At 46.0% G+C, this 27,286-nt stretch overlaps 1 protein-coding gene across 8 annotated transcripts in view; it reads right to left on the reverse strand.

Annotated features, from left to right (window-relative positions):
* Window positions 1-10,198: 10,198 nt before the first annotated feature.
* The window catches only part of C2cd3 (C2 domain containing 3 centriole elongation regulator), a 96,325-nt gene continuing 79,237 nt past the window's right edge, over window positions 10,199-27,286 (reverse strand). For 5 of the 8 annotated variants that reach the window (XM_090348405.1, XM_090348404.1, XM_090348407.1 and 2 more), the window contains exons 32-33: window positions 23,129-23,237; window positions 10,199-11,005 (exon numbers count right to left, since the gene is read on the reverse strand). In XM_090348405.1, coding sequence (XP_090204531.1) covers window positions 10,865-11,005; window positions 23,129-23,237 — 250 coding nt within the window. In that variant the 3' untranslated portion in view covers window positions 10,199-10,864. Of the gene's footprint in view, window positions 11,006-20,885; window positions 21,771-21,834; window positions 22,049-23,128; window positions 23,238-27,286 lie in introns of those variants that run through there. The other 3 variants (XM_090348410.1, XM_090348409.1, XM_090348411.1) reach the window with 3 other exon arrangements.

Raw genomic sequence — 27,286 nt, forward strand, 5'->3', positions numbered from 1 at the left:
GTCTTGAACTTCAGGGCAAAGAGGAGATAGGCAATGGAAACGGTGTCATCTGGCCCCATTGCTTCTCCAGGCACCCCACAAACTCGAGGAAGGCCTTAGATGCTGAGAAGCTTGGAGGCCTCAACTTCCTTAAGTTGCCTGAATTTGGCCTATAAAATCAGATCAGTTCTCCTCCGTGTCCTGTTGCTTCTCTGAACTCTTGCTTCCTGATCCTTCTCCCGAATAATTAAGATAACTTGTGATTCAATAAGACTTCGATTCACCTTAGGGCAAGTCCTAAGAAGAACTGAGGCTTGACCCCAGGACATGGGCACTGTCCCTTAGCTTTTTCTCTGAAGGCTGGTGTTCTGTCACTTGAATCACACCTCTATTTTCACCCTTTTTGCTAGATATTCAGAGATTAGTGTCATGAATTTGTCTGCCAAACTGGCTTCAAACAGCAATCCTCAGATCTCAACCTCTTGATTACGTTTTTTAAATTGAGGAAAAGTTACAGTCATTTTAAGGGGCACTGAGCTTGCCTTAGAATTATGCACTGCCTCTAGAATGCCAGGCTTGGACAGCAGAGAATGATTTTCCCACAGGAGACCTGACCTAACATCCAAGCATATGGCAGTCAGATCACGTTACTCCTCTGGTTTAAAATCGACCAGCAGTTCCTCATCTTATTCAGAACAGTCTGAAGTCTTTGCCATGGTCACCAGGGTTCCACATAACCCCTATAGTGCTCTCAGCTCATCTCTCCCTGCTGCCCCCTCACTCACTAAGCCTTGGCCACAGGTTGCTGTGGCCTTTGCCCAGGTTGTGCCTGGTGCCTGGACCCCAGTTGCTCCAGATTCTCATACAGCGTCTCTTATCTCCTCTTTATGAGACAGACGTACCTACTGTGCTAATGAGGCACCTTGCCACTTCTTTATTATGATTACATTCTTGTTTTATCAAGGTAATGTCCAAAGGGGTTATCATTTTGAAAATGGCACCTCTTTTGAGTGTTTTCCTCAAGCTTCCCTGACATTCTGTTATCATGGCACCAGTCCCACCCTCCACCTACTTCGGACTCTCCTACTGCTCTCAGGTGCACTGTCCTTGGTGGCAGAAAATTGCTCTGTCTGCTGGGACTATATTGTAGAGAGAATAGACGGAGGCATTAGGGGAAGACCCCTTCCCTTCCCATCCAATTCCATCTTCACATTATACCCTTGAGGTGCTAAGAACCAGCACACTCTGAGGAGACCTTCCCTGTGCCAGGCTCTATGCTTGGCATGCTGGGAAATCCAGAGATGAGTGAAAGCCAGTATGTTTATCTGTCCAAGGTGAGTTTCCAGGTGCGTTCTCAGAGGCATTAGCAGTGCAAAATGGACTGTGGTCAATGTAGAGGGTAAAAGGACTCAGAAGGAAGAGTCGATCCTTTTGTTTGTGAGGGGGAAGGGCTCACAGGAGCTAAGTCTGGAAGAGATGTCAGCAGCTAGAGAGGTGGGCAGGGTGTTCCAGTAGAGGCAAAGACCTGCACTTGCTCAAGAGGCCCAAGCTTTGTGCTTGGGGCAGGAGGAAGCATGAAAAGCTCTTGACAGAGGATTGCCCCATCTTATTCTTGCAAGTGTCCTGAGGGGTTGCTGAGGTTCTAAGACACAAGCTTGCTGCTGTGGTCATCCCACACCAAAGCTGGTGCTCCCTGTCAGGGTATACTTAAAACAACCTTAGACAAAGCAGAGCAGTGATGAACTCTGATGTTCAAATGAGAAAATAGAGGCTTAGGATGGAAAGACATTGGCTCAAGGTGACAGAAATCCAATCTGGCTGTTCCAAAGGCAATCCTTACTATGGCAGTCCATGGCCTCAGCCAGTGTGGCAGTGTGGCTACTTTTATTGATGTGCTCAAAGCTCTCTGAAGTTACTAAGTGATATGCAAGCTCCTGTGTCAAGTATTTGAAGCCTAGTGAGAAAGGCTTACCATCAGTGTTCTGCTGGACAGGTAAAGTTCATGGACTCAAGCCAGGCATGGTGGCTCATGCCAGTAATACTAGCTACTCAGGAGGCTGAGATCTGAGGATCACCGTTCAAAACCAGCCTGGGTACTGAAAGGTCTGTGAGACTCTTATCTCCAATTAATCACCAGAAAACTGGAAGTGGTGCTGTGGTGCAAGGGGAGGGCGGTATCCTTGAGCTGAAGAGCTCAGGAACAACGCCCAGACCCAGAGTTCAAGTCCTACAACAGACCAAAAAAATAAAAAAGTTCAGACTCAGAGAGGCTTAGTGAGTGTTATGCAAATGGTTAGTCAGGGATCAGCTGTTTTGGGCTTTCCCTCAGCTCATCTTTCTGAATTTCTGAGTTGTTCCCTGAGTCAAGGCCAAGAAAGGGAAAGGCTAGGCTCTTTGGAAGGTAGAATGGAGGCCCAGGGGCCTTGGGTGCTGGCCTGGTGGAGAGCCGGTTAGGAGAAAAGCACTTCCTCTGCTCCCCTCCCACCCACTCCCCTTTGTCCCACGAGAGACAACAGGACCTGGGCTTCTTCCCACCACAGTGGCTCTGGCTCCTATGCCGGGGCCTGGAATGGAGCAGCTGACACTCCATGGCATCCCGGTAGCCTCTCTCGCCCAAGCCCTGGCATTCCCCTTTGTCTTGTTTTGGAGCTCTGAGGAGAGCTTGGTGGCTATGGGCCTTGGCATCATAAATCTGAGACTGAGTCTCAGAGGTGGAAAGTGTGTGAGGGTTTTTGTTGTTGTTGTTGTTTTGGTATTGTTTGCTCCTTAAGCATGTGCCTTCTTCAAAATCTTTATCTGAGCTCCGTGCTGTTGGTCTGTATCTATAGCCTGAGCTATTCAGAAGGCTGAAATCTAAGGACTGTGTTCGAAGCCAGTCTGGGCAGGAAAGTCTATGAGACTCTTATCTCTACTTAACCAGAGTTAACAGAGTGACTTATTATCTGTACTGGTTTCCTGGCTACATGAGAGCCCCCTATGTTGGAGAGCAACCTACTTGCCCTGCTTTTCTCAGAAGCTTAATATAGGAGGGCATAGAGAGGCCAGGGACTAGAGGACCCCATTTGCTAAAATGATATGGAACGGAGTCAGAGATGACCCCATAGACCTTTGTGAGAGGGCACTGAATGCCAAGGTTAATCTAGTGGAGAAGGGGGGTGTGAGAGTCATGCCTGTGTTCCGAGCATGCTGAACAGGCATCAAGGATGGAGTTGGAAGGGAGAGATGAGGGCTCAGAAACCAGTGAGGGGGTTATTGGAATAGCACTGGCAAGAAGTGTTAAAACTTGTACTTGGTCAAGAGTGGCAACAGGAATAAAGTTGCAGCCTGGAATAGGGGTGGCTCTGAGCGCCCCACTGGAAACAGAGTTAGCTTAAAAGTCACACCTGGGCTAGGCATTGGTGACTCACCCCTAAAGTTCTAGTTACTTAAGAGGCTGAGAGCTGGAGATTGTGGTTTGAAGCTAGCCTGAGCAGAAAAGTCAAGGACACACTTATCTCCAGTTAATCAGCAAAAAGCCGGAAGTGGAGGTGTGGCTCAAGCAGCACACATTGTGAGTAAAAAAGTCAAATGAGAGCTCAACATTCTGGTTCAAAGCCCCGCCCCCCCAGACACACACACACACAGACACACACAGACACACAGACACACACACACACAGACACACACACACACACCTGGGTACCCTGAGGTCTGGACTCCTGTGCCTCTTTCTTCCTCTACTCAAGCCTCCTGAAGTGTTAGATGAAAGAGCTGGGCAGTCAGAAGACTAGGGTCACTGGCTACAAGAGGAAGTTGAGAGCAATCCTTTTCCCCCAGGCCCTTTCAGAGGCTTCTGAAGGGCTCATGAAGGGCTGGCCGAATGCTTCCTGAAGTAGGCACCTTAGTAGGCCTTTAAAGACACCATGAAATTCAATCCCTTCACAAGACGGGAGCTGTTGATATTCATACTTCGTAAGAGGCCCGCAGTACATTAGCTAGTGAGACAGTGAAGTGCGAGAGCTGAAACTGGGGTCCAGGTCTAGTTGACACGTGAACTAGTGTGTATTTCACCGCCCAGATCCCAGGCTTCAGGATCACTCGAGCTGTTTGTTTACAGATAGCTTTTTGTCCCTCAGCCCCAGAAATCTGGAAGCCCCAGAAATTCAGAAGCCTGGAGGGAGATCCAGAAGTCTGCAATGGGAAGAAATTGCCATAGTTCAGAAGCAGGGGATGGAGAGCCTATACTGAGACATGTGCCCATAACGCTTCTCCTGTCCCAAACTCATCCTCCCTGGCAAAAGCCTGCACTGCAGCCCCACTGATGAAGCCAATTGGATAGAGAGTGCCACAAACGTCCAACACACAACTTAGGCCAGGCTTCAGATCAGAATGTGCTCATCTTCCCCACTGAGAAAGAAGCCACTGGATCCTCAGGGCTTTGGACCTTGAAGGAATCTTGTAGATTTTGGACTAAAGGAAAAGCCACTATCTGTGGAGCTTTGCAAAATTTCATCAGAAGAACTGGCAGGGCAAGAGCATATCCTGGGGAGTGATGCAGGTGTGGGGTTCAAGGCTATCCTCAGGGCTGCTGTTTCCTCATCATGACAGGATGGGGACTGGACTGACCGATCTCTGGGCTCTCCCAAGCTGTGGTTAGTGATCCCTGGAAATAGCTGGCTGCCACTGTGACCCTCTATAAAAGGGAGAGCAAGCTGAGGGAAATGGAGGCCAGAGGAGGAGATGAGGGTCTTACCTGAGAGTAACCAGGGCAGTGCAGCACACAGGCTCCCTAGGGTTCCATCCCAGGAGATAGCAGAGAATCTGACTGCCCTTCCTTGCCATTCACTGTTGTCTCTAATGCCTCTGGCTTGGCACCAGGCTTATATACCAGCTGACCTGTAACCTAATCCTGAGAAGCTAGTTGACAGTCTGAGCATTTGACAAGAGGCAGGCTGGTAAGGGGCAGGACGCTGGAGGCAGGGAGCTGGGGGGCAGTCAGCAAGGATCCAGATCTAACTCTGCTCCCTTGATTTAAGGCTGTTTAATACCACTCTTTTGAGCTGCAAAAAAGAGCAGCTCACCTTGGTAACCTGTAGACTGAACCTGGAACCTTGAGCAAAGGCTCCCTTGGGCTTTTGAGGCAGGGTCTCACTGTGTGGCACAGGTTGGCCTGGAATTTGAAATCCCCTTGCTTCAGTCTCATGAGTAACAGGTATGTACCAACATGACTGGCTCTAAGTGTCTTAATAATAGCAACAATATTGACTTATGGAATTGAAACCTTTGTACAAGTACTTTATTAAAAAAAAAAAACTGACTGGGAATGTGGCGTAGTTGGTTGAGTTCTTGTCTAGCATACATGAAGCCCTGGGTTTGATTCCTCAGTACCATATAAACAGAAAAAGCTGGAAGTGGCACTGTGGCTCAAGTAGTAGAGTACTCACCTTGAGCAAAAAGCAGTTCAGGGACAGTATTCAGACCTGAGTTTAAGCCCCAGAACTGGCAAAAAAAAATAAATACAAAAACTTAGTAGCAATGATGACTACCAGAATTTGTGCCAGGTCTTTTATATATTACTTTTATTTTCTTATTCATGAGGTAGGTACTAATCTAAATTTATATTTGGTTTTTATGCTGGTCTTGGTGCTTGAACTCAGGCTTAGGCACGGTCACTGAGGTGGTTTGTTTTTTTTTTTTTTTGCTAGTGCTCTACCTCTTGAGTGACGGTTCTATGTCTGTCTTTTTGGTAGTTTATTGGGGGAAGAGTTTCACAGACCTTCGTGTCCAGGATGGCTTTGAACTGCAATTCTCAGGTCTCAGCATGTTGAGTAGCTAGGATTAGAGATGTGAGCCACCAGTGCCTGGGTTAGGATTCTAAATTAAAAAACAATGATAACAACAAAATCCACCTGTAATCCTAGCTACTCAAGAGGCTGAGATCTGAGGATCTCAGTTCAAAGCCAGCTGGGGTACTAAAGACCAGCGAGACTCTTATCTCCAATTAATCACTAGAAAATGGGAAGTGGGGCTGTGGCTCCAGGGGCAAGGTGGTAGCCTTGAGCTGAAGAGCTCAGGGACAGCACCCAGGCCCAGAGTTCAAGCCCCATAACCCACACACACACACAAAAAGAAGACTGAGATATAAATTTCCTATCATACCATTCATCTACTTAAAGTGCATGATTCAAGTGGCTTTTAGTATATTTAGAGTTGTGCAATCACTACCACAATCTATTTTAAGACATTTTTATCATCCCTCTAAAAAACTCTACATACCTTAGCAGTCATCTTCTCTCCCCTCCCCAAGCCCAGGCAACCTAATCTTCTGCCTTTAGGCTTGCCTATTCCAGATATTTCCTATAAGTAGGATCATATAGTACGAACTCTTTTGAGACTGACCTCTTCTACTTAACAAAGTTCATCTATGTTCTAGTGTATATTAGTATTTCATTCCTCTTGTAGAGAAACCTCATTTTTTTGGGGGGTATGGAAAGGCATTTTGTGACAGGGTGTAATCAGTGTTAGCCTGAAACTTGTGATCTTCCTTAGTTCCCTGAGTCCTGGGATTACAGGTGCAAGCCACCAAGCCTGGTTTTTTGTTTTTTTTTTTTTTTGTGGGGCTTGACCTCTGGGTTTGGGTGCTGCTGTTCTGGAGCTCTTCAGCTCAAGGCTACCACCCTACCCCTTGAGCTGCAACACCACTTCCCATTTTCTAGTGATTAATTGGAGATAAGAATCTCACAGACTTTAGTGTGCCTGGACTGGCTCTAAATGGCAATCTTCAGATGTCAGCCTCTTGAGTAGCTAGGATTACAGGTGTGAGCCACCACCCCAGCTAAGCCTGGGTTTTTGAAAATTATTTTATCTTTTTTTGTAGGTCATGGGGCTTGACTTCTGCCTGGGCACTGTCCCTGAGCTTTTCAGCTCAAGGCTACCACCCTACCCTTGGGCCTGAGTGTTATCCCTGAGCTCTACAGCATAAAGCTACAACCCTACCCTTGAGCCAAGCCCCATTTCCCATTTTCTAGAGGTTAATTGGAGATAAGAGTCTTAGGGCCTTTTGTTGCTGGGCTGGCTTTGAACCTTGATCCTCAGATCTTAGCCTCCTGAGTAGCTAGGATTATAGGCATGAGCCACCGCACTCAGTTTTATCATTTTTCTCCCCCCCAGTCCTGGGGCTTGATTTCAGGTCCTGAGCGCTGTCCTCTGGGCTTTTTCAAGGCTAGAGCTCTACCACTTGAGCCACTGCACCATCCAGCTTTTTCTATGTGTATGTGGTACCGAGGAATCAAACCTGGGCCTTTGTACATGCTAGGCACAGCATTCTATCACTAGGCCAAACTCCCAGCCCCCCCCCCAATTATTGTATCTTAAAGATTATTCTAGCCCTGCACTGTGGCTCACACCTGAAATCCTAGCCACTCAGGAGGCTGATATATCAGTTCAAAGCCAGCCCGGCGATACAAAGCCGAGAGACTCTATCTCCAATTAATCACTAGAAAAACAAGAAGTGGGGCTGTGGCTCAAGAGTAAGGCAGTAGCCTTAAGCTGAAGAGCTCAGGGACAGTGCTCAGGCCAGAGTTCAAGCCCCATTACCAAAAAAAAAAAAAAAGATTATTCTACATATTATCCAAGTCTTAGGAAACACAATAATTTACCAAGGTTACATAGCCTTATACATGGCAGGGACTGACCTCAGCCTATAATCTATGACACGTTTTGGGCCCTCTTCTCCATGACATGTCACTGGAGGTTTCAACATGGACACGCTGGGGCCAACGGAAGCTGGGGCAGGGTGGAAAAAGTCCTGGGTAGCTACTGAAGGTACAGAGGCTAAGGGTTGGCATAGCTGAACGTGGGAACCAAGTGGCATAGGAGAGGGGGAGGGGGAGACAAGTAGGAGAGAAGAGAGGGAAGGAGAGGGAGTTAACTGGGTGGAGTAGTCTGGACTTAGGTACAACGTCATGGTCACAGGGCAGGTCAGATCCATGGTGAAAGCTTGGCTGTGCTTGTCCCCTTGATTGGGACCAGGCTCTCTCCTTAATGTCAGTAGAACTGGCAGATGTATTAGAGATACAGGGGAGTGGCTGCTAAGGCTAGGGAGACAAGGAAGACTCAGGAAGGAGTTTCTGGGCTCTTCCTGAAAACACTAGCCTAGAGGTAGTATGTGAGGGGGACAGCGGGGGCCAGGGAAGGATTAGCAGGTGTCCATGGGGGAGAGATACAAGTAGGAACCATAGCATATCATGTTTTGGAGAAATCAGAGGGAGGATGGGCTTAGTTGACTGGCTTGGGGGCTTCATGAGGATGGCTCTGCCCACGAGTTCTGGGATTGGCTGCTTCAAACTGACAAGCTGGGAGGTAGCCATCAGAAACACTTATTTTCAGGTGTCTGTGGGGAGCATGTCCAAAGAGAAGTCAGAGACAAACTAGCAGGTTCTGGACTCACAAGCAAGTGACCTTAGAGCTACCAAGGAGACAGTTCTAACTTCTGAGGATGACAGTAGCAAATAATACTGTTTCTACGTGCAATATGGTGAGTTTCAGACCTGTAGGGTGGCTTTGTGTAGTCAGAATCTGTCCTTATCCTGTGGCAGGAGCAGTTCAGGCCCTCCCATGGCCTTGTCCTCATTTGATCCCCTTAGGTTATTTACAGGACAGGCTTTGGAAGGAATGTTCTTCACCTGAGACTTCGCCTCTTAGTTCTGGGCTGAGGGTTCCTCTGGAAGTTTCTTGTGGCTTCAAGGGAAGGAGAGCTCTGGTTTTTGGAGGCTTTGCAAGGCTTGAGACAGGATAGGCCTCTGTGGTGCTGGGAGGACATGGGGCTGGAAATGGGTACATTACTTTTGGAGCCTTGGTATCTCTTCTCATGTTTATTTCCCCCTTTCCCTCTCCCGACCACCTCTCAATCCTCTTATTACAGGGGCTTCTACATCACTTTGGAGCTGCTCAGCCTGCCCTGCCTCCTCTTTCTGGTGTGAGGCTTTTCCTAGTTTGCTCCAAGGCTTTTGCGACAGTGGGTGGGGCTGACATTTCTTAAGCTTCTCTTATGTGCCAAGTGCAAGCAAAGCATTTTCACAAATGTCTCATTTGATTTTCGTCACATCAGTTCACAGACCAGGCCAGTGGCTCAGACATAGCAGGACAGTTTCTTTGCTATCCCTAGCTGTATGTGGAACACTGTATTCTCCTGGTTCTCCTGGTCAGTTCTCTGAGTTCACCCCAAGATGCAAGTGTTATTTTTTTTCTTTTTTTTGTGGGTCATAGGGCTTGAACTCAGCCTGGGCGTTGTCCCTGAGCTCTTCAGCTCAAGGCTACCACCCTACCCTAGAGCCCCACTTCCTGTACTCTAGAAGTTAATTGGAGATAAAGAGTCTCAGGTCCTTTTGTGTCCCAGTTGGCTTTGAACCTTGATCCTTACATCTCAGCCTCCTGAGTAGCTAGGATTATAGGCATGAGCCACCTTGCCTGGCTGCGAGTGTTGCTTTTTAGGGAGTCTTCCCTGACTGTGGCAGCTCCCATGTTCTCTCCCAGTCCAGGATCCCCAAAGAGCACTTACTAGCTGTACTGTTTTGGTAAATGAGTCATCTGGTATCTCTGGGGATGTTTCATGTGGTGAGATTCACTTCCTAGCTACATAAACAAGAGGCCAAAACATTTAACTTGTTGAGCTTCATTTTAACTATAAAAGGGGAAAGCATCACAACATGTAGGGTACAGGGTTATTTTGAGGACTGGGGGAAATACCATATATTTGGGGGTGAAGCACAAGGTCTTTGTACTGATTCTCTTTACCTTGTTGCTCAGCCATACTGCACTACATAGTTGTGGTGTCCCCCTCACAGGGCCTTGCTTATGTTTGTTGCTCAAATGGTTGAGGTCTGACAGAACTCCTCAATACAGAAACAAGGGGCTGCAGAGGGACCTGTTCCAGGGACGTTTTTCCATTTCATTTCCAGATTTCAAGAACTGCAGATCTTAAGAACCAGAGAAGAAAGAGTTATACTGAAACCACCAACCAACCAACCAACCAACCAACCAACCACAACCAGTGAAGGATATACTGATGTCACTCTGGACCAATAAAATATTTGGGTAAAGTCAGAAGTCTCCTGGGAACCCTGGTCCCCTGGTTCTAGTTGAGCTTCTCCAGGGGACTAGACGGTTATCAACCTTTGTGTTCTGCTGTTTGAGTACATCCTTATCTTAGTGGCCAACCAAGGAAACACTCATGCATGAATACAAATACCAATAGGATTTTATTCAAACAAAGGCAAGGACAATGACCTTCAGCTGGGTAAAAAATAATAAGTTAAAAACATGGTTACATTTCAGACAATCAGATATGGTTTACAGGTGATTTCCTCCTAGTCCCTTATTGATTAATCTAATAGAGCAGAAAAATAATTTATATCTATAAAATACCCTTATTCTTAAGCAAAGCGATCTGGAAGTGATCCTACAAGTTCCTCATCTATGCATCTATTCCCATCTCCCATCACTTAAGGCAAAAACAGTCTAACCTATCTATTCAGGCAGAGGGTGGGCTCAGGTCAGCCAGTGCTGTGTCGAAGACACTCAAAGGAGCTTTTCTGTGGAGAGATGCCTGTTTAGGTTCTGTGGTCAAAAGACAGGTAAGCTGCTTAGGTGCTGGAATGAATCCCTTTTGTTTCTAGCCATTACTTCAGCACAGAAGGAAGAGGTGGAGGTCCCTGCAGATGGACCCTGGGCTGATTTGGGACACCCCTTCAGTATGGGCTGAATGGGCCTCAGGTGTCCATGGACTAGACTGGTGGTGTTTTCAGGGCTGTAACCGCCCTGAGAGAAGTAGACCTGGTACTTCTTGCAAAACAGGACTGAGGGAGGGTGGGCAGGCGGGTTCTTCCCCTGAGTTCCTCAGACTGCCTCAGTCTTTCTGGGAGTACCGGGAAGAAAATATCCGTGCGATCCTGCGTGTTTCTTCTTCAGGCAGGTTGGGAGGGAGGGAGATAGGTCTGGGGCGAGTAGGCCTTCGGGAGAGGGCTTCCCTGGTGGCATCGCTTGTGTCCTAGAGAGGAGGAAGTCAGCCAGGTTAGCACTTAGCATGTAGCACTACCAGTGGATGGCTTTGGCTTATGCTTTACTTAAGCCTTACTCCATTTCATGAGGCAGGTATATCATTTCCTCATATTGTGGATAAAGAAGTTATAGTTCTGGTAGAATAAACCCAAGGTCCTACAGCTCGTTCTGAGCAGCAGAGCTGAGAGAGGAACCCAGCTCAGGCACTCTGTGTCTCCAGAAAAAGTATGAAGCTGCATTTTTCATCTCATGATTCTAACCTGTCCCTGTCTTGAGCTGAGGATGTGTGACCTGAGGATCATATCCAACTCTTGGGGGGAGATGCTGTGAATAATCCACTTTCTGCTTAGCCCTTTGAGTTCCTAGAGCTTCCAGTGACACAAAGCACAAAGCTACTGTCTTGCTCCTAAACATTTCCCTGTCTCAGGCTGATAAGCATCACTGGGGCTGCCTTTGAGCTGCCTGTATCTGTTGGGACTTCATCACAGTTCTCCAAACTCCTGATTCTCTCACTTGTTCAACCACCTTTCTTTCTTCCTGTGTCTTCTCAGCCAGCCAAGAGCAGAGCCCAGTGGAGATTGGTTGGGAAAGGGACAGTGTGAAGGGAGAGGGCGGCAACTACTCCAGGTGGTTCACCCCAGGTGAACCTGGAGAGCACACATTGTCCTGTGGAGATCTCTTTCATGTCTCACGTCCCATGAGCTGAAGCCTTCCTGTGCTGCTGATGGAGCACTAAAAGAGCAGCATACCACACTCCCCTGCCTCTCCCTGCAAACAAGACACCGAGATCCATCAGCCTTGGTGGAGATCCTATCGTTTGGGGCTAAGTCCTCTCTACAACAGGAAACGGAGGCCTAGCCAGAGTTGTTTCTGTGATTTTCTTTTCTTTCCTCAGCCTTTTCAATGTGTACTATGGGGAAGGAAGATAGAAACGAAAAGAACTCGGTTCCTGTCTTCGGACGACAGAGTTAAGATCTCAGTGATAGACAGGTCTGCCTGAAGAATAGGAATAATAGTAAGAGTGCTTCCTGCCCATGAAAAAGTGGGTAGCTGGGCATTCCCGAGGGTCCCTCCCAGTAAGAGAATTCTAAATGTCAGGAAAGTATGCACAAGCCGAGCAGGCCCTCAGTCCACCACACCATAGAAAAAACAAGCCATGTAGAGCAAGGCTTCATAGCTAAGGCCCAAATATACAGCTTAACTTGAGGCAGGCCTAGGCTACAAGGGAAGAAGAAAGGCTACCTTTTTTTCTCTCTTCTAAAACATGAGAAGCAGCTGCATCTTCAAATACCCCAAGGTAGGGAGGCAAGTTTCTGCCTGCTGCTCTTTCCTCCCTCCACATTGGGCACTGCTGGCATGGATTGGCTCTGATCCATGTGACTCTACCAAGGCCAGGTCAAGATGGGAGCTGGGAAGCTATTGAGAGCAGTGAATGTGTACACCGACAACCACAGTGACGAGGCTTGAATCAGTGAAGAGAGTGCGTCTTGGAGCAAACATGGATTCCTTGTGGAACCAGTCATGAGTACCTGCATGTGCCGGCACCTTAAGTTTCTCTCTACTCTCAAACCCAGGAAGAGTGAACTATTTGGGGTTTAAAAGTGGCCCAAGTTTCATGCCAGTCCTCTGGCTGTAGTATGGATTGGGGTCACCAGCTGTAGATCACTTCCTATTTCTTTTGTTATTACAATGAAAAGGACCTAAGGAGTTTTTTTTTGTTTTCTTTTTGTCTTGTCAGTCATGGGACTTGAACTTTGGGCCTGGGTGCTTTCTCTGAGCTCTTCAGCTCAAGGATACCACTCTACCCCTTCAGCCACAGCACCACTTCCAGTTTTCTGGTGGCTAACTGGATATGAGTCTCACGGACTTTGTGCCTGGGCTGGCTTTGAACTGCAATCCTCAGATCTCAGCCTTCCGAGTAGCTAGGATTACAGGCGTGAGCCACTGAGCCCAGCTGGAGACAATTATGAGCCACATGGGAAAAATAGGTCTAAAAACCTGGTTTTCTATCTCCCTTTCTAAACCTAGACCTTTGTTTTCTCATCTACCAGAAGAGGAATCTTTACATTCTGGAGAGACTTGCTGGGTCTTGCTCTCAATGTGAGAAGTAACAACTATCTCAGTTCATGAAATGACATCACAGTCCTCTGTGGGTGATTCATGAAGCCTTTGGGAGCTCAGGTTCTGCTCCACCAGATCAACTCCCAAGAACAAGAGGCAGAAATGGTTCTTGTCCTCCCCAGAACGCTCAAGCTCGAGGGGAGCAGATGCTGACTGCTCTTTAACAGTCACAGGGTGATGCTTGTGCCTGGGAGTACTGAGATAAGTCCACACAGGCTTCCACACAGAACTGGAGCTGGGATCTAAGATAGGAGGGTTAACAGAGTGGGATTGGCAGCAAGGCTATCCATTCGTGGAAGGGCAAGAACACAGGTCTGCAGCTGCTGGCTGTGGAGTATCTGCCTTGGGTCGAGTCCAGTGTGGCTGGCTCAGCCAACCTTCTAGCACCCACACCCAGATTCAGTGACTTAGGAAGCCTTATCTGTGTGGTTCAGGCCCAGGGTCCAGGCTAGGGGCAGGACTTGCTCTTTGCACAGGGCAAGGCAAGGTTTAGAAACAATTATGGCTAGTAGCAAAGACTTTCTCTTTCATCCAGGTTACTACCTCAAAACAAACTACCCTAAGGGTTGGGCAGAGAAAAACTGTTCAGAGCCAGGATTCCCCAAATGCACTAACCCTTCTTATAGCCCTGCTTGGTGGAGGGCACAGAAAATGGCCAGCATACTTCATGCTTGTTTGGAAGCAGAATAGTCAGAGCTGCAGGATCTTCAGGGCCCTTGGAGCCTGGCAGTGGGTATCATGAATGGGTGGAATCCTTGGAAGAGGACTTTGATCGTAGGATGATGGAGAGGATATGCTGACTGAAGGCTTAGCTTGAGGAACTGCTTTGCTGGCAAGGTAGCAGGGATAGGCTGGGCTGACTGTGGGATGCAGGGCAGCAGAAGAGGGGTTGAAGCTGCTGAAGGCAGTTTCTTAAAGGTTTGAGGAGGCTGTTTAAACCTCAAAGAATTGACCTGTAAGGGCCCTTCTAGTAGGCAGGGATGAGTGTGTGTCTGTCCACTCAGTTCTTCTATTAAATCCTTCCTTTCCACACACAAGAACATGTTTTTTTCTAGACACATGGATACCCAGGCCATGAGTGTGAGTTTTTTCTGGTAATAAATTGTTAAAGAAGCTGTCAGTGACAAAGACAGAGGTCTGCTGGGGAGACATAGAAAGCTTAAGGTGTGGTAGTGGAAGAAAAATGTGGAGCTTCTCAGAGACCCACAAATCAAGAGGTTAATCTTGCCTGTGGAATTGTTCCTAGTCTTGTCTCTATCATTTCTTCACCAGTGGCTTGGTGGGGAACTCACTTTTGCTTTGGGTTTGGTTTTCACTGCCTCTTTGCCCAATCCCTGTGAGGCAGCCTCTTCTCCAAAAGCTCCTGGGAGGGTCCTGCCTTTCTGGTCTGAAATGTGATCTGATCCCAGCCACTGTGTTTGGTTTTCCTCCACTACAACCCCAGATGGAGCCCTGTGATCAGGCCAGAGACCCTAGTAGATACTGGGCACAGGTGTCCTGTCTTCTTCCTCCTGCTTGGGGGTATTCTCCTGTCTTTCTCAAAAGATAGGGTAGAAGGAGTATTGGTCTATGTCCCAACCCAACTGTCCTGCTTGCTTAAGACTAAGACACTTTCTTGGGTCTTAGTGTCTTCACTGTCAAGCTTAGATGTCCCCTCTGATCTTCTCATCCAGGTCTATTGTGAGTCTTACATGAATGCAGATATGACCAAGGTCATAGCCCTTATCTTTTAAAAGATAAAGGAGCTAGACTGACCCTGACTGACACCACAGTACAACAGAGCCTCCATGCTCTTGCCTCAGACAGGTCACACTGCACAGGCCCAGGGCAGGGGTCAGCACCTCTCCAAGGTGTGCCCAGTGCCAGGCCAGCCAAGCTATCCCCATGATACTGCCCAGTGAGCCTCTAGGCTGCGATTAGGGGTACAGTTTTGCTCAACAGTTTTCTGATTCAGCGTTATATCACTGAAAACCAAATTTCCTAGTGTTAAAAAATTGAAAGTAGCTAGGTATTGGTGGCTCACTCCTGCAATCCTAGCTACTCAGGAGGCTAAGATATGAGGATTGTGGTCCAAAGCCAGCCAAGAAGGAAAGTCTATGATACTCAAGTTAACTGAGTCTGTGAGACTACAATTAGCCACCAGAATACCAGAAATGGCACTGTGGCTCAAAGTGGTAGTGCAGTAACCTTGAGCTGAGAACTCAGGGAGAGTGTCCAGACGCTTAAGAGTCCAAGCCCCACAATGGACAAAAACAAATGAAAAAAACCTGGAAGCAGAGTTGTGGCTCAAAGTGGCTGAGTCTAGCTTTGAACAAAAAAAGCTCAGAAACAGCTTCCAGGCTGTGAGTTCAAGCCCCACAACCACTCCATCCCCCACCCCCCCCCGAAAAAAAATTGAAAGTAAATGACTGCTACTTCTGGATGGGCAGCCAGTGGGCTGCTGCCTCAGAGAACAAGTGAGGACTCCATAGAGCTGCTTGTCTCACTCAACTTTTACCCCCTTGGCTGGCTGCCTTCCCCTGGGGTGGCAGCTACAGTCCTCAACTTCCTTGTTAAAGACAGAAGCAAACTTAGCGGCCTCAGCTGTGAGCAGAGGGAAGTGAGATTTAGATACTGACTGAAGCCCAACCCTGAGGTCAATCCAGACCTGACCCACCCTCCCCACCTAGTGGTAGGAAGGCTGATCTGCTCTGAGCTCACTGTTCTTTCCTACCCTGAAGCCTGGGCTTCTCATTACCTCCATGCTCCCTCCACACCCTGCTATCAGGAGGGCTGAAAACTCAATTTCAGAGAAGGGTTAAAGTGGCACTGTTAGGAGAGCTCCAGTTCCTCCCACATGCTGGCCTCAGTAGCTTTAGGATTTGAGCCCAGCACCTGGCAGCTGGTCTGTAGGCTCCTTCTTAGGAGCCAACTTGCAGTCTGGGCCAGAGTTGGTACTGGCTAGTTCTGGCTGCTTCCCTTGACTTTTGTACACCCTTGGCCAGGTTGCTTATTTCCTTCCCAAGCTTTGTGTGGCCTTTATGGCCTGTGCCCTTTAGGTCTCCTGTTAGACTTTGGTGGAGGACTAGGGACTTGATGGCTTAATAAAGAAAGGAAGGTCATGGCTTCCTGCTCCAAAAGTGAGTTCCTTCAGCCATTAGGTCTGGAATATAGGCTGAGAAAAGTAAAGCTGACCACCTGCTGATTGGATCTGGTGGTTTTGTGCAGGCTAGATTTCTCTGCCAGGACTGTGTATCTTCATGTATCTTTACTTTATGGAAAGTAAATCATGGATGAGAAAAATTCTTTAGGCTCCTAGAAAAAAAGAAATCCAAAGCCTTAAGATTCATAGATAGGCAGCAATGGCTAAGGCTAAGTAAGTATCTACCTTTTGGGTGGGTTGTATTTTGTCCTAGGCCTTTAGATCTGAATTGCACACAGCCCAGGGAATTGTTCTCCATACTTCCAGGGCTGCCATGCAGGGCCTACCTTCCAAGTTGCCCCCTGCCCTGACTCTCAGTGTTGGATCATGTTGCTATGTCAGCATTTCTTTCCAATGTCTGTACCTCCCTCCTCTTCAATACACGTTTCAGGAGGGAAGACATCTGGATAATAATAATAAAAGTAATGAAGCTAATACACTATGACATTTATTGTATTATGTGCCAAGAACTGTGTTATACACACTGCATATCTTACTTAATATACAACCAAATGTAGGAGGCAGATGCTATTACACCATTTTTCAGATAAAGGAAGTAGTCAGGAAGCTTGCCCCAGGTTTTATAGCTAGGAGGTAGCAAGTCTAAGTTTTAAGATAGGCAATATGCATTCAGAAGTCATATTTCTAACCATTATGCCAAACTATCTGGTAGGACAGAAGAGAGACATTATTATTCAAGACTTAAGAAAGCCCACAGCAGAACCATGGCAAAACCCCAAGTTTGCTAACTCTCAGCTTACCTGCTGGCCTGGAGTATCTCCCTTCCTAGTGATATGTGTGGTATGGCTGAGTGGAGGAGAGAAAGCCAGGGAGGAAGTGGGTGAATAACTCAAAGGCCTCAGGGTATATTTATGCCTGACTTTGTCTATTTCCTGCCTCCTACATTCCTTATGGAGAGCAACCCCAGACCCCTTATCTGTTAACAGTAGAACTGTTCATGAAATGTGAAGAGCCAGGGCTTAATGTAGGAGGCAACAGAACAAGACAGGGCGCATCTTATAGGAAGATAGTCTACCTAGGGCAGGGCAGAAAAGCTGAGGCTCTGAGGTCAGGTAGCTTCTTGTTCTTGCTTATGATTCCTATCTTATTCCTGAATCCTTTCAGCCTGGGGCTTCCTAGTACTTCCCAGCTGCCAAATTCTGATGATCTCTACATTTGCTTTTGTCTTATTTAAGTGCTAATATAGATAAATACTATTTGGGAAAGCTCATGAGGAGTTTGCTCGCCAGTGTTTCTATAAGAAGTAGGAGCTTTTTTTTTTTTTTTTTTTTTTTTTTTTTTTTTTTTGGTGCCTGTCCAGGGGCTTGAGCTCAGGGCCTGAGCGCTGTCCTTGGGTTTTCTCAAGGCTAGAGCTCTACCACTTGAGCCACAGCACCTCTTCTGGCTTTTTCTATGTATGTGGTACCAAGAAATCGAACCCGGGTCTTCATGCACTCTACCACTAGGCCAAACTCCTGGCCCTCAAAAACTAGAACTTTTGAAGGCCAGTTCCATGGTACCGGGTCTAGTTTTGACATGACAGGGATTTGGCAGGAGTCTCTGGTAGCTTAGATTGAAAGCTGACATCTTACAGAACTGTAGGCTCCCTAGGGAGCATCCAACATTGTTATTTCTAGCACTTGGTGGTTTTACACACTTACCTAAACTACCAATTAGAACTATACCTTTTCCTCTCCGGGCCTGTCTATTAGGCTCAGCTCTGGCTTTTCTAATCATTGATGAAAAATTACTAGAGGGTTTGAGCAGAGAAGTCACATAATTTATTTGTTTACCCTCTTGAAAGGGTAACAAGATACTATATGGGGGATGGGTTACCAAAGGCAGGGAAGCAGAAAGGCCTAACTTGCTCCTGAAATAATCTAGGTGAGAGATGATGATGGAGGTAAGGTGGGAATGATGAATAGTCAGAGTTGGATGCACTTTAAAAATAGAGCTGTCACAGAAAGACAATAACTCATGCTTTTTTTCTCATATATGGAAGCTAGATCTAAAATACACTGGGGCATGATAAATTATATAGGACGCTAGGTAGTCACACGTTAGGTCCACCTGGGAAAAGTGGCCCCTTCTCTTCGTTTTTCTATGAGAAACCACACATAGATCCTCTTTCATTTTCTCTCCATGCAAAATTGCACATGGCCCTCCCTACAATTACTGCCCAGCACTTGTAACTCAGGTAACTGATGCATCTGAGGACAGTGGGAGGTCTGTCAGGCTCTGAGGTCATTTCCTCATCCTTTGAAAAGGCCAGAGGTTTGGCTCTCCTAATTTCTTCTGCCTGAACTGTGTACTGCATAGTGTTCTCCTTTTGTCAGCCCTTATCACCTAGTGAGATCAAAGGAGTATGATACTCTTAGGGGAGGAACACAAAGGTTCAATGTCTCTGTGTCTTTGATTATATACAACTGGGAGACTTCAGCTCACAGAGGGAACTGTAAGCCTTGAGGCTGGTTGGGGTTGCCTACAAAGGAAGGGTAAATAGATCAGGATGAAGACTATGGCATGGGCACCACTATGTCAAGATGTAGGAAGTGAGGGGTGACCTAACACAGAAGGCTAAGTAGTCAATGAGGAAAGAGAACCAAGGAGTGATGCCTCAAAAACGCATGAAGAGGGCTGGGAATCTGACCTAGTGTTAGAGTGCTTGCCTAGCATGCACGAAGACCCAGGTTTGATTCCTCGGTACCACATACATAGAAAAAAGCCAGAAGTGGTGCTATGGCTCAAGTAATAGAGCTCTAGCCTTGAGAAAACCCAAGGACAGTGCTCAGGCCCTGAGCCCAAGCCCAGGACTGGCAAAACAAAACAAAACAATAAAACATGAAGAGGAAGAGGCCTCCACTCAAGGAGAAGCTGCTTTACCTTCCTGGCCTGGCCCGCCCACTGATACCACGCTGCAGAATTCCTCCTTGCATTTACTTGGGGCAATGTGGTTAGAATGCATCTGGCTCAGAATGATGATATATTAAACTTGGTTAAAAAAATCAGAGATTGGAAAGGACTTGGAAGCCAAAAAGAACCCCCTTAGTTCCTGAGACCCATATCAAAGACAAGGTATCTTGGATGCAACTGGATCCATGTGTCTGTAGCATGGGAAAGAAGTCCAAACTGAAGTTAAGGATTTGGAGTCAATGAATAGTAAATACTACAGGAAGTAATCAAGGTGGTTGAAATGTTCTTAAGAGAAAATCTTACATGTAAATTATTACTGTTATCGTCTCCTTTTCTTCCCCTTAAGCTGACAAAGCTAACAAGCATGTTATATCTGTTGAGGTTTCCTGTTGTGGCCCTTCTGGGGCTGAGTTTGGGACAATTTTGGGCAGACCATGAGAAAACTGTTTTCCCTAACTAGGACCCAGAATGAAGTCCCAGGGAGAGAAGTGGTCCAGACAGCAGCAAGTAATGTGTTTTTATGTGTGAAAAAGAAAAGGGCTGAAAAATATATAAGATGTATTGTCTCAGAACTCAACTTGCCTTAATTGAAAAAAAATTTTATTTTCCCTTTTAAATTAGTTTAATTGCAGTTTTGTCATAGAAATAACATAATAGCAAATTTAGAGTCCTTTACAATCTAAACTATAAAACTAGATAGGTCTGTCTTCTCAAGGGAAACAGGCCAAGGGCATGCCAACTATGGCAGGTGGAATGGGCTACCTGTATCCAATGACATCTGTTCCCCACACTTATTTTTTGGTGGTACTAGGGTTTGAGCCCAGAACCATCGACTTGCCAGGCAGGTGATTTACCACACTGCTGTGTCTCCAGTCCGTTGTTTTCAATTGTTGTTGTTGGTCATGGGGCTTGAACTCAGGGCCTGGGCTCTGTCCCTGAACTTTTTTACTTTACCATTTGAGTCACTTCCGGTTTTGTAGTGGTTAATTGGAAATAAGAATCATGGCCTTTCCTTCCAACTATGATCCTCAGATCTCAGCCTCCTGAGTAGCTAATTCTAGGGGTTCAATTCCTTTTTTTTTTTTTTTTTGGTCTTTTCTTTCTTGATGTTGGGGTTTAACCCAGGACATTGTACTTGCTAGGTAAGCACTTTGCCACTGAGATACATCCCAGCTCAATGTTTCAATTCTTTGTTGAATTTGAACTGCGTGCCTAGAAGGCCTTGCCCCACCATGGAAACTATAACCTGAGCTCACAGTGAACCACAGTGGAGGATACTACAGCGTCTTCCAGGTCCTCCTACAGCCCTGAAGATCTTTTTACTAATTTTGCTTAAACACTCACTGCAAGCTTTGCAGCCACCATGGCACTATCTGTCATAGCCATCTAGCTGCAGTCCATAGCCCAGCTGACTTGCAGGGCCCTGACCTTGGGGCAGCCTGGAAAGCTGCTGGAACCCCTGCCTATGGCTTCAGCCATGGTTCCTCCAAGAGGTCTGAAGTTTGTGCAGACCATCCCCTCATTTTCTTGCTTTCCTTTAGGACTTCGGCTCTACTAAGAAAAGAAATACATGTTTTCAGCAAAAAATTAATATGGGGATACAACACTACACACATTAAAAATGAGGCTTCTAAAAATGAGGCAAAAATTATTTGCCCCTCCCCACACTTGTACCTCATAGTTAAAGACTAAAGACAGCATTTCCTCTGGGGGAACAGACACATTATAAAGATATAAACACAAAAGCAGGGAAAGCAGTTACACTCAGCAGTTCAGACAGTGGCTCACAGACCCCCTTTCCTGCGGCACATGACTCACTGACCCTTCATCCACTTGGTCAGGGAAGGAAACCAGCATAATGCTCAGCCATCTGATGGCTTCTCTTCTGAACCGTAACAAACTGAGATGCAATTATAGGTTGGGTGGCCCTGGATGACTTAGCCTCATATAGTGTAGCAATCAGAAACACAGATTTTTGCAACAGATTTTTTTCTGGGTTCTAATTCTGGCTCCAACATTTACTATTTGTATGACCTGGAAAGATACTTAGACTCTTTGTGCCTCAGTCTCCTCATTTTAAAACAAGAACAATAAGGCTGAGGTCTAGTACCTAGCTAGCAAGTCCAAGACCTCAGAACACACACACAGCCTCATCAGGCTGCTGAAAGAGGTGATTTAATATAAAGTGCTTGGAATGGTGGCAGGTATATGGAAAGCACTATCTGATTGTCATCTTTCAGACTGCACATGGCCTCCTCAGAGACTAAGGGATCCCCTTAGCATCTTTTACTCACTGTTTCTGCGAATTTAATTTTTTTGAAAATATAATTTTATTATTATTATTATTAGGCTGCTGTACAGAGGGATTATCATTTTACCACTCAGGTACTGTGTACATTCCTCTTTTGGACAATTTCACCCCTTCCTTCACTTTTCCCCAGTTTCCCTCTCTCATCCCTGCTTACTAGTTGCATTTTCCACATAGTGCATGTTCACCTTCTCTCCCTTTCCTTCCTGTGCTTCCCCTTTGCTCTCTACTCTAAAAAGCAGAAAAAGAAGAAAAAAGTACACACACAACTACCACCACTACCACCACCACCACCAATAACCAATATTTCCATTTCCTGGAATTTGTTTTGTTAAATAGTATTTTAACAGTTTCATAGAGTCACACCTTTGGATTCCTCCCCTTCTGGTATCCTTCTTTGGTCTGACTATGTGCAAATGCCCAGAGTCTGATGTAGGTTATCATGTCGTTATATTTTAATGTAGTTCCATATATGCAGGTTTTGTTTCTGAGCTTGACTTACCTGTGAACTTAATTTTTGAGACATGGTTTCATTATTCACCCCCCAGGCTAATGTCAACCTTAAGATTCTCCTATCTTAGCCTCCTAGGTTCTGAGATTACAGGCATGTACTACCTACCATGCCTGAATGCATACTTTTTGTTGTTGTTGTTGCTGAATTAATCTCCACGAAGATAATCTACTTGTCTTATTTTTTCATTAAAATTTTTTCATTAAAATTTTTTCATTTGTGGTTGTGGTTCATAGGGCTTGAACTCAGCCTGGGCACTGTCCCTGAGCTCTTCAGCTCAAGACTACTCCCCTACCTCTGGGTCTGGGTATTGTCCCTGAGATCTTCAGCTCAAGACTGCCACCCTACCCTTGAGTCCTGGAGCCAAGCCCCATTTTCTTTTCTAGAGTTAATTGGAGATCAGAGTCTCAGGTCCTTTTGTGCTGGAGCTGGCTTTAAACCTTGATCCTCAGATCTGTTTCCTGAGTAGCTAGGATTATAGGCGTGAGCCATCATGCAAATTAATCATTTAGTGTAATGCCTGATTCAGGGTAAGTTCTCAAAAAGCGTATGTTGATTAGAAAATTAGTTATTTTTTTGCCACCTGCAACACAGGACTGCAACATAGGGCAGGAAAGTGAAGCCTTGGGATTATACCATGTTCTTATCAGCTTCTCTGGGTGAATGAAGGGTTATAAAAGGTCTTATAAACAGACAGTGGCACATACTCTTATTACCAGCCTCTTATCCAGACCTGAGTTGGCTGCCTGGTCCTGAGGATGCATCTGTGCAGTCTTCTACCTCCACCTGCTTTGGTTTAGCTGGTGTTCTTGTAGTACTCATAAGCATTTCTTAGGTGGCTCTTGTTTTTGTGTGCTGTTGTTTCTTGCCTATCTGTCTCAGTTGGCAAGGTCCTGCTCTTACCTTCCTCACATTTCCTGAGCTTCCAGCATAGGACTAGACCTACAGGATTTGTTCAGTGCAGGCCAAGGAGTGATCTCTGCCAAAGCTTCTCCAGGAAGACAATCTAGCACAGCCCTCAGCTCTTTAGAGAAGAGATGCTGACTGTACACAGGGGGAAGTCAGTGGCAGTTCTTACCTGATCTGCTGCTGGTGGTGGCAAAGCTGTAGTGAGAGAGAGCATCCTCATGGAGGCCTCCAGCTGCTGGGGAGGCAAAAAGAAGTTGGGAACCACAATGGGCTCTGGGCTATGATGAGTGTTAAGGCACAAAAATCCCATGAGTCTACCCCCTTTCCAGGCTAGCATCTCCACTGACCTCAAACATACCACTCATGCTATCTCCCACTTATTCTTCCTGCCACTTATTCTTGCCTCATGTGTTTCCTTCTCACTGGAAGACCCTACCTGCTCCTACAAATGAGTCAGTTCAAATCCTTTAGGAAGCCCTCTCATCATCACGGCCATGTGATACTTCTCTCCTTACATCCCAGAGCATTATCTATAACACAGAATGCTTCATTAGTCTGATATGACCCTTATTATACTCAGTTACTTTAGTATCTGCTTAGAGCTGCACCCAAGGTTAGGAGGTTAGCAAGTGTTGATTTGCTGAGGGACTAATGGTTAAAAGCTGACCTAGGAAATCAGTGACAGGGATTAGGTGGAAAGGTCATTCCAAGGGCATCAACTTGGGCAGGACTGGCAGTGCCTGATGATGAAGAAAGCCCTGTGCCTGGCTGTTCTCTCAAATTTTCAGAAATGACAACCCTATGAAAGGAGGCCAGTGTACAGCTGCTCAGCTTAATCTGGATGTGAGCCCTAGATAGCTTAACTGAGGGGTCTGTGATGCTGGGGACTATGACTAGTGGTGATTTTTTTTTTCCCAATCTTGGGGCTTGAACTCAGGGCCTGGGTACTATCCCCGAGTTTCTTCTGCCTAAGGCTAGCACTCCACAGCTCCACTTCTGGCTTTTTCTGCTTATATGGAATAGAACCCAGGGCTTCATGCATGTTAGGCAAGCACTCAACCACTGAGCCACATTCCCAGCCCATTATGTTGATTTTTTGTTTCTGCTTATGTAGCTAAAGTATGGTTCTGGTTCAAATTAACTTACCAGATTTTCTATTTTCTCATTCTTTCATGTTGACTCTGAATTACAAGAGGGCAGAGATGTGTCTTTTCTTTTTATAACTATATTCTTGTCTCATCACAGTGGCTGGGGCAGATTAAGTGCTCAATAAATACCTACTGAGTGAATGGAAGGCACCCACGTCCAGCTTCAGGTAAAGTCTGATTTTCCTGTAGAGATGCATGATATGGAGGTCACAAGTGGAAAGAACCCTTAGACAGAGTCTGAAGTGCAGATGAAGCAGGGTCTATTTGCTTCTGCTGATGTCTGCTTGGGGATGGAGTGGGAAAGTGTCCGGCAGTCAGCCAGCCCATGACTTGGGGGACAGGAACAGCATCGCTGGGATGTGTCAGTCCCAGGTCTGAGCGTGGAAGTTCTCACCACCTATCATCTTTTGCTTGCTGTGCGTCCTGCACCAACAGGACCATTATCTAGCTTGCAAGTTCTGTCCTCAGTTTATGAAACATGGGAATATTCTCTATTAGTAAAGGGACCAATCTCAGCTCTACATTTCTAATGTTAGATTCCTTTTGTTTTCATTTATTACATGCATAATTCAGGAAAGTTCACTTTTTGTGGCATAAATGGTTTATACAGGAAAGGTGCTTATACTAGCTCTTCTTAACCATTTCTCCAGCTTGTTCCTGCAACTCCAAGGTCATCCCAGTGGAAACGTGCCCATCTACCTTCCACTCATCCCCCATCACTTCAGAGTGTAGCTGTAACCTGAAACTCCCCATAGGTTCTACTTGCTTCCTCCTTCCCTCTCCAGAGTCACCCGGTTCTGAACCTTCTTGCTGTCTTGACTTCCAGAAATGCCCATCTGCATTTTCCTGGATGCCCCACAGGCACATATCCATCTTTCTCCAAACCTATGTGCTGTTCCCTAACACAGTAAATGACATTACCTACCTAGCAACTTGTGACAACCTACTTGGAGGTCAGGGGTCTGACAGGCAGTCAGCAACATTCTACTTTACTCTCTATAAATTAATCTTTATATGCCTCTCTGAGTGATCCCTGGATATTCCTTGTCATTCTTCTCATGTGGCACTGTAAACTTCAGGACAAACCTTTTCTATTTCTTATTGGAGCAAGTTTCCTAATCTTCTGGCTTCTGGTCTCTCTGTGATCTAATTTGTCCTCTATAATAATACTATGTAAATCTGATTGCATCATTTTTAACAGTCAACATTTATTGTACACTATGTATAGGAACTGTGCTAAGTAGTGTGCGATTAATTTAATTTGTACAAACCAATGACATTTATTTATTTATTTAGTGCCAGTCTTAGGGTTTGAAATCAGGGACTGGGCATTATTTCTCAGCTATTTTTTTTTTTTTTTTGCTAGTCCTGGGCTTGAGCTCAGGAGTTGAGCATTGTCCTTGGACTTTTTCAAGGCTGTACAGCTCTACCACTTGAGCCTCAGCACCACTTCCTGCTTTTTTCTATATGTGGTACCAAGGAATTGAACCCGGGTCTTCATGCATGCTAGGCAAGCACTTTAACCACTAGGCCAAACTCCCAGCCCTCTCAGCTATTTTTGCTCAAGGCAAGTGCTCTACCACACTTGAACCACAGCTCCACTTCTAGTTTTGTGGTGATTAATTGGCTATGAGTCTCATGGACTTTCCTGCCTGGCTGCCACTCTCAGTTCTTAGCCTCCTGAATAGCTGGGATTACAGGTGTAAATCACAAGTGTCTAGCTACCACCATTTTAGAGAGAGAAAACTCACATTATTTGCTTTTAGGGCAAACTCTCAGTGCTTCAATCTAGTCTAAAATGCTAACAACCAGGCCTTGCCTCATCTCTCCCAAGTCTACTTACTTCTGGTGTATAGCCACAATGCACTGCCCAGAGGCCAACAGGTGTTGTTTTGTTTCTGTTCAATAATGGTATTTGAATTTAGAACCTCATGCTTGCTAGATAGGTGCACTACTAGTTGCAACCACAGCCCTTTTTCTTAGGTTATTTTTGTGATAGGATATTATCACACTTAGCTCAGGTCAGCTTAGATAATGATTCTCCTGTTTATACTATAGTGCCACAATGTCCAGATTTTATTGGTTGACATGCAGTCTTGTAAATTTTTTGCTTGGCTTGGTCTTAAACTGTGATCCTCCTGATCTGACCCTTCTGAGTGATTAGGATTATAGGTGTGAGCCATCGCTCCTAAGAGGTTAGGCTCATTGGTAAGGTCTTGTTCTTATCTCTTTCTAAAATACCCCTGAGTTATGGCAGTCCCTCCTCTTGCTGAATGTGTCACCGTAGCACACTTGAACAATTTGTTTACCTGACTGACTCCTATCAAGTAATGGAAATGTGAAGTAAGGTCTCATTCAAATTTTTTTTTTTTTTTTTTTGCCAGTCCTGGGCTTGAGCTCAGGGCCTGAGCACTGTCCTTGGACTTTCTCAAGGCTAGAGCTCTACCACTTAAGCCTCAGCACCACTTCTGGCTTTTTTCTATGTATGTGGTACCGAGGAATCGAACCCGGGTCTTCATGCATGCTAGGCAAGCACTTTAACCACTAGGCCAAACTCCCGGCCCGGTCTCATTCAAATTCTATCTTCAGTATGCAGGACAAGGCCTGGTAATACTAGGTTTGTTTTTTTTTTTTTTTTTTTTGTGAACAAATGTTTGGAAAGACTTGAACTTAGGCCTGTGCAACATGTGGCAGCTCCTCTATTAACCCCACTCTGAGCAAATGGCTACCAGGTTTGTAATGTCAGGAGCCAGGATGGACAAGGCTGAGGAAGAACTTCAGCAGTGGTGGTTTGAGTGCTCAGTCCCCAGCCACCTCACACATTAGGTCCTTCTCATCCTCAGGGTTTTCTGACCTATGGTTGAGTGTCTGCCTAGCAAATGTGAGGCTGAGTTTAAGCCCAGGTACCAGGAAAAAAAATTGCATGTGTATTACCATTTCTATAAACCATGCTAGTTCAGTTTGCTCTGTATTTACCGATCCGTATGCTGTGCAAAGCCAGGTGGAAAAGATGAGTTTGCTAACCTGGAAAGCTAAAAGTCTGGTCTGGTAAGAGATGATAGTTTCCTTCTTAAGGAGAAGAGGCAGACTCAAAAAGCAAAACCTGAAGTCACACAAGTAATATGGGTCTCCAGGGGTTGGGATCAGCCTTCCTGTGAGGATTTCTACTCAGACCAGCC

This window comes from Megascapheus bottae, chromosome 16 (assembly GCF_031878675.1).
Source record: "Megascapheus bottae isolate mThoBot1 chromosome 16, mThoBot2.hap1, whole genome shotgun sequence".
In the NCBI taxonomy this organism is placed as follows: domain Eukaryota; kingdom Metazoa; phylum Chordata; class Mammalia; order Rodentia; family Geomyidae; genus Megascapheus; species Megascapheus bottae.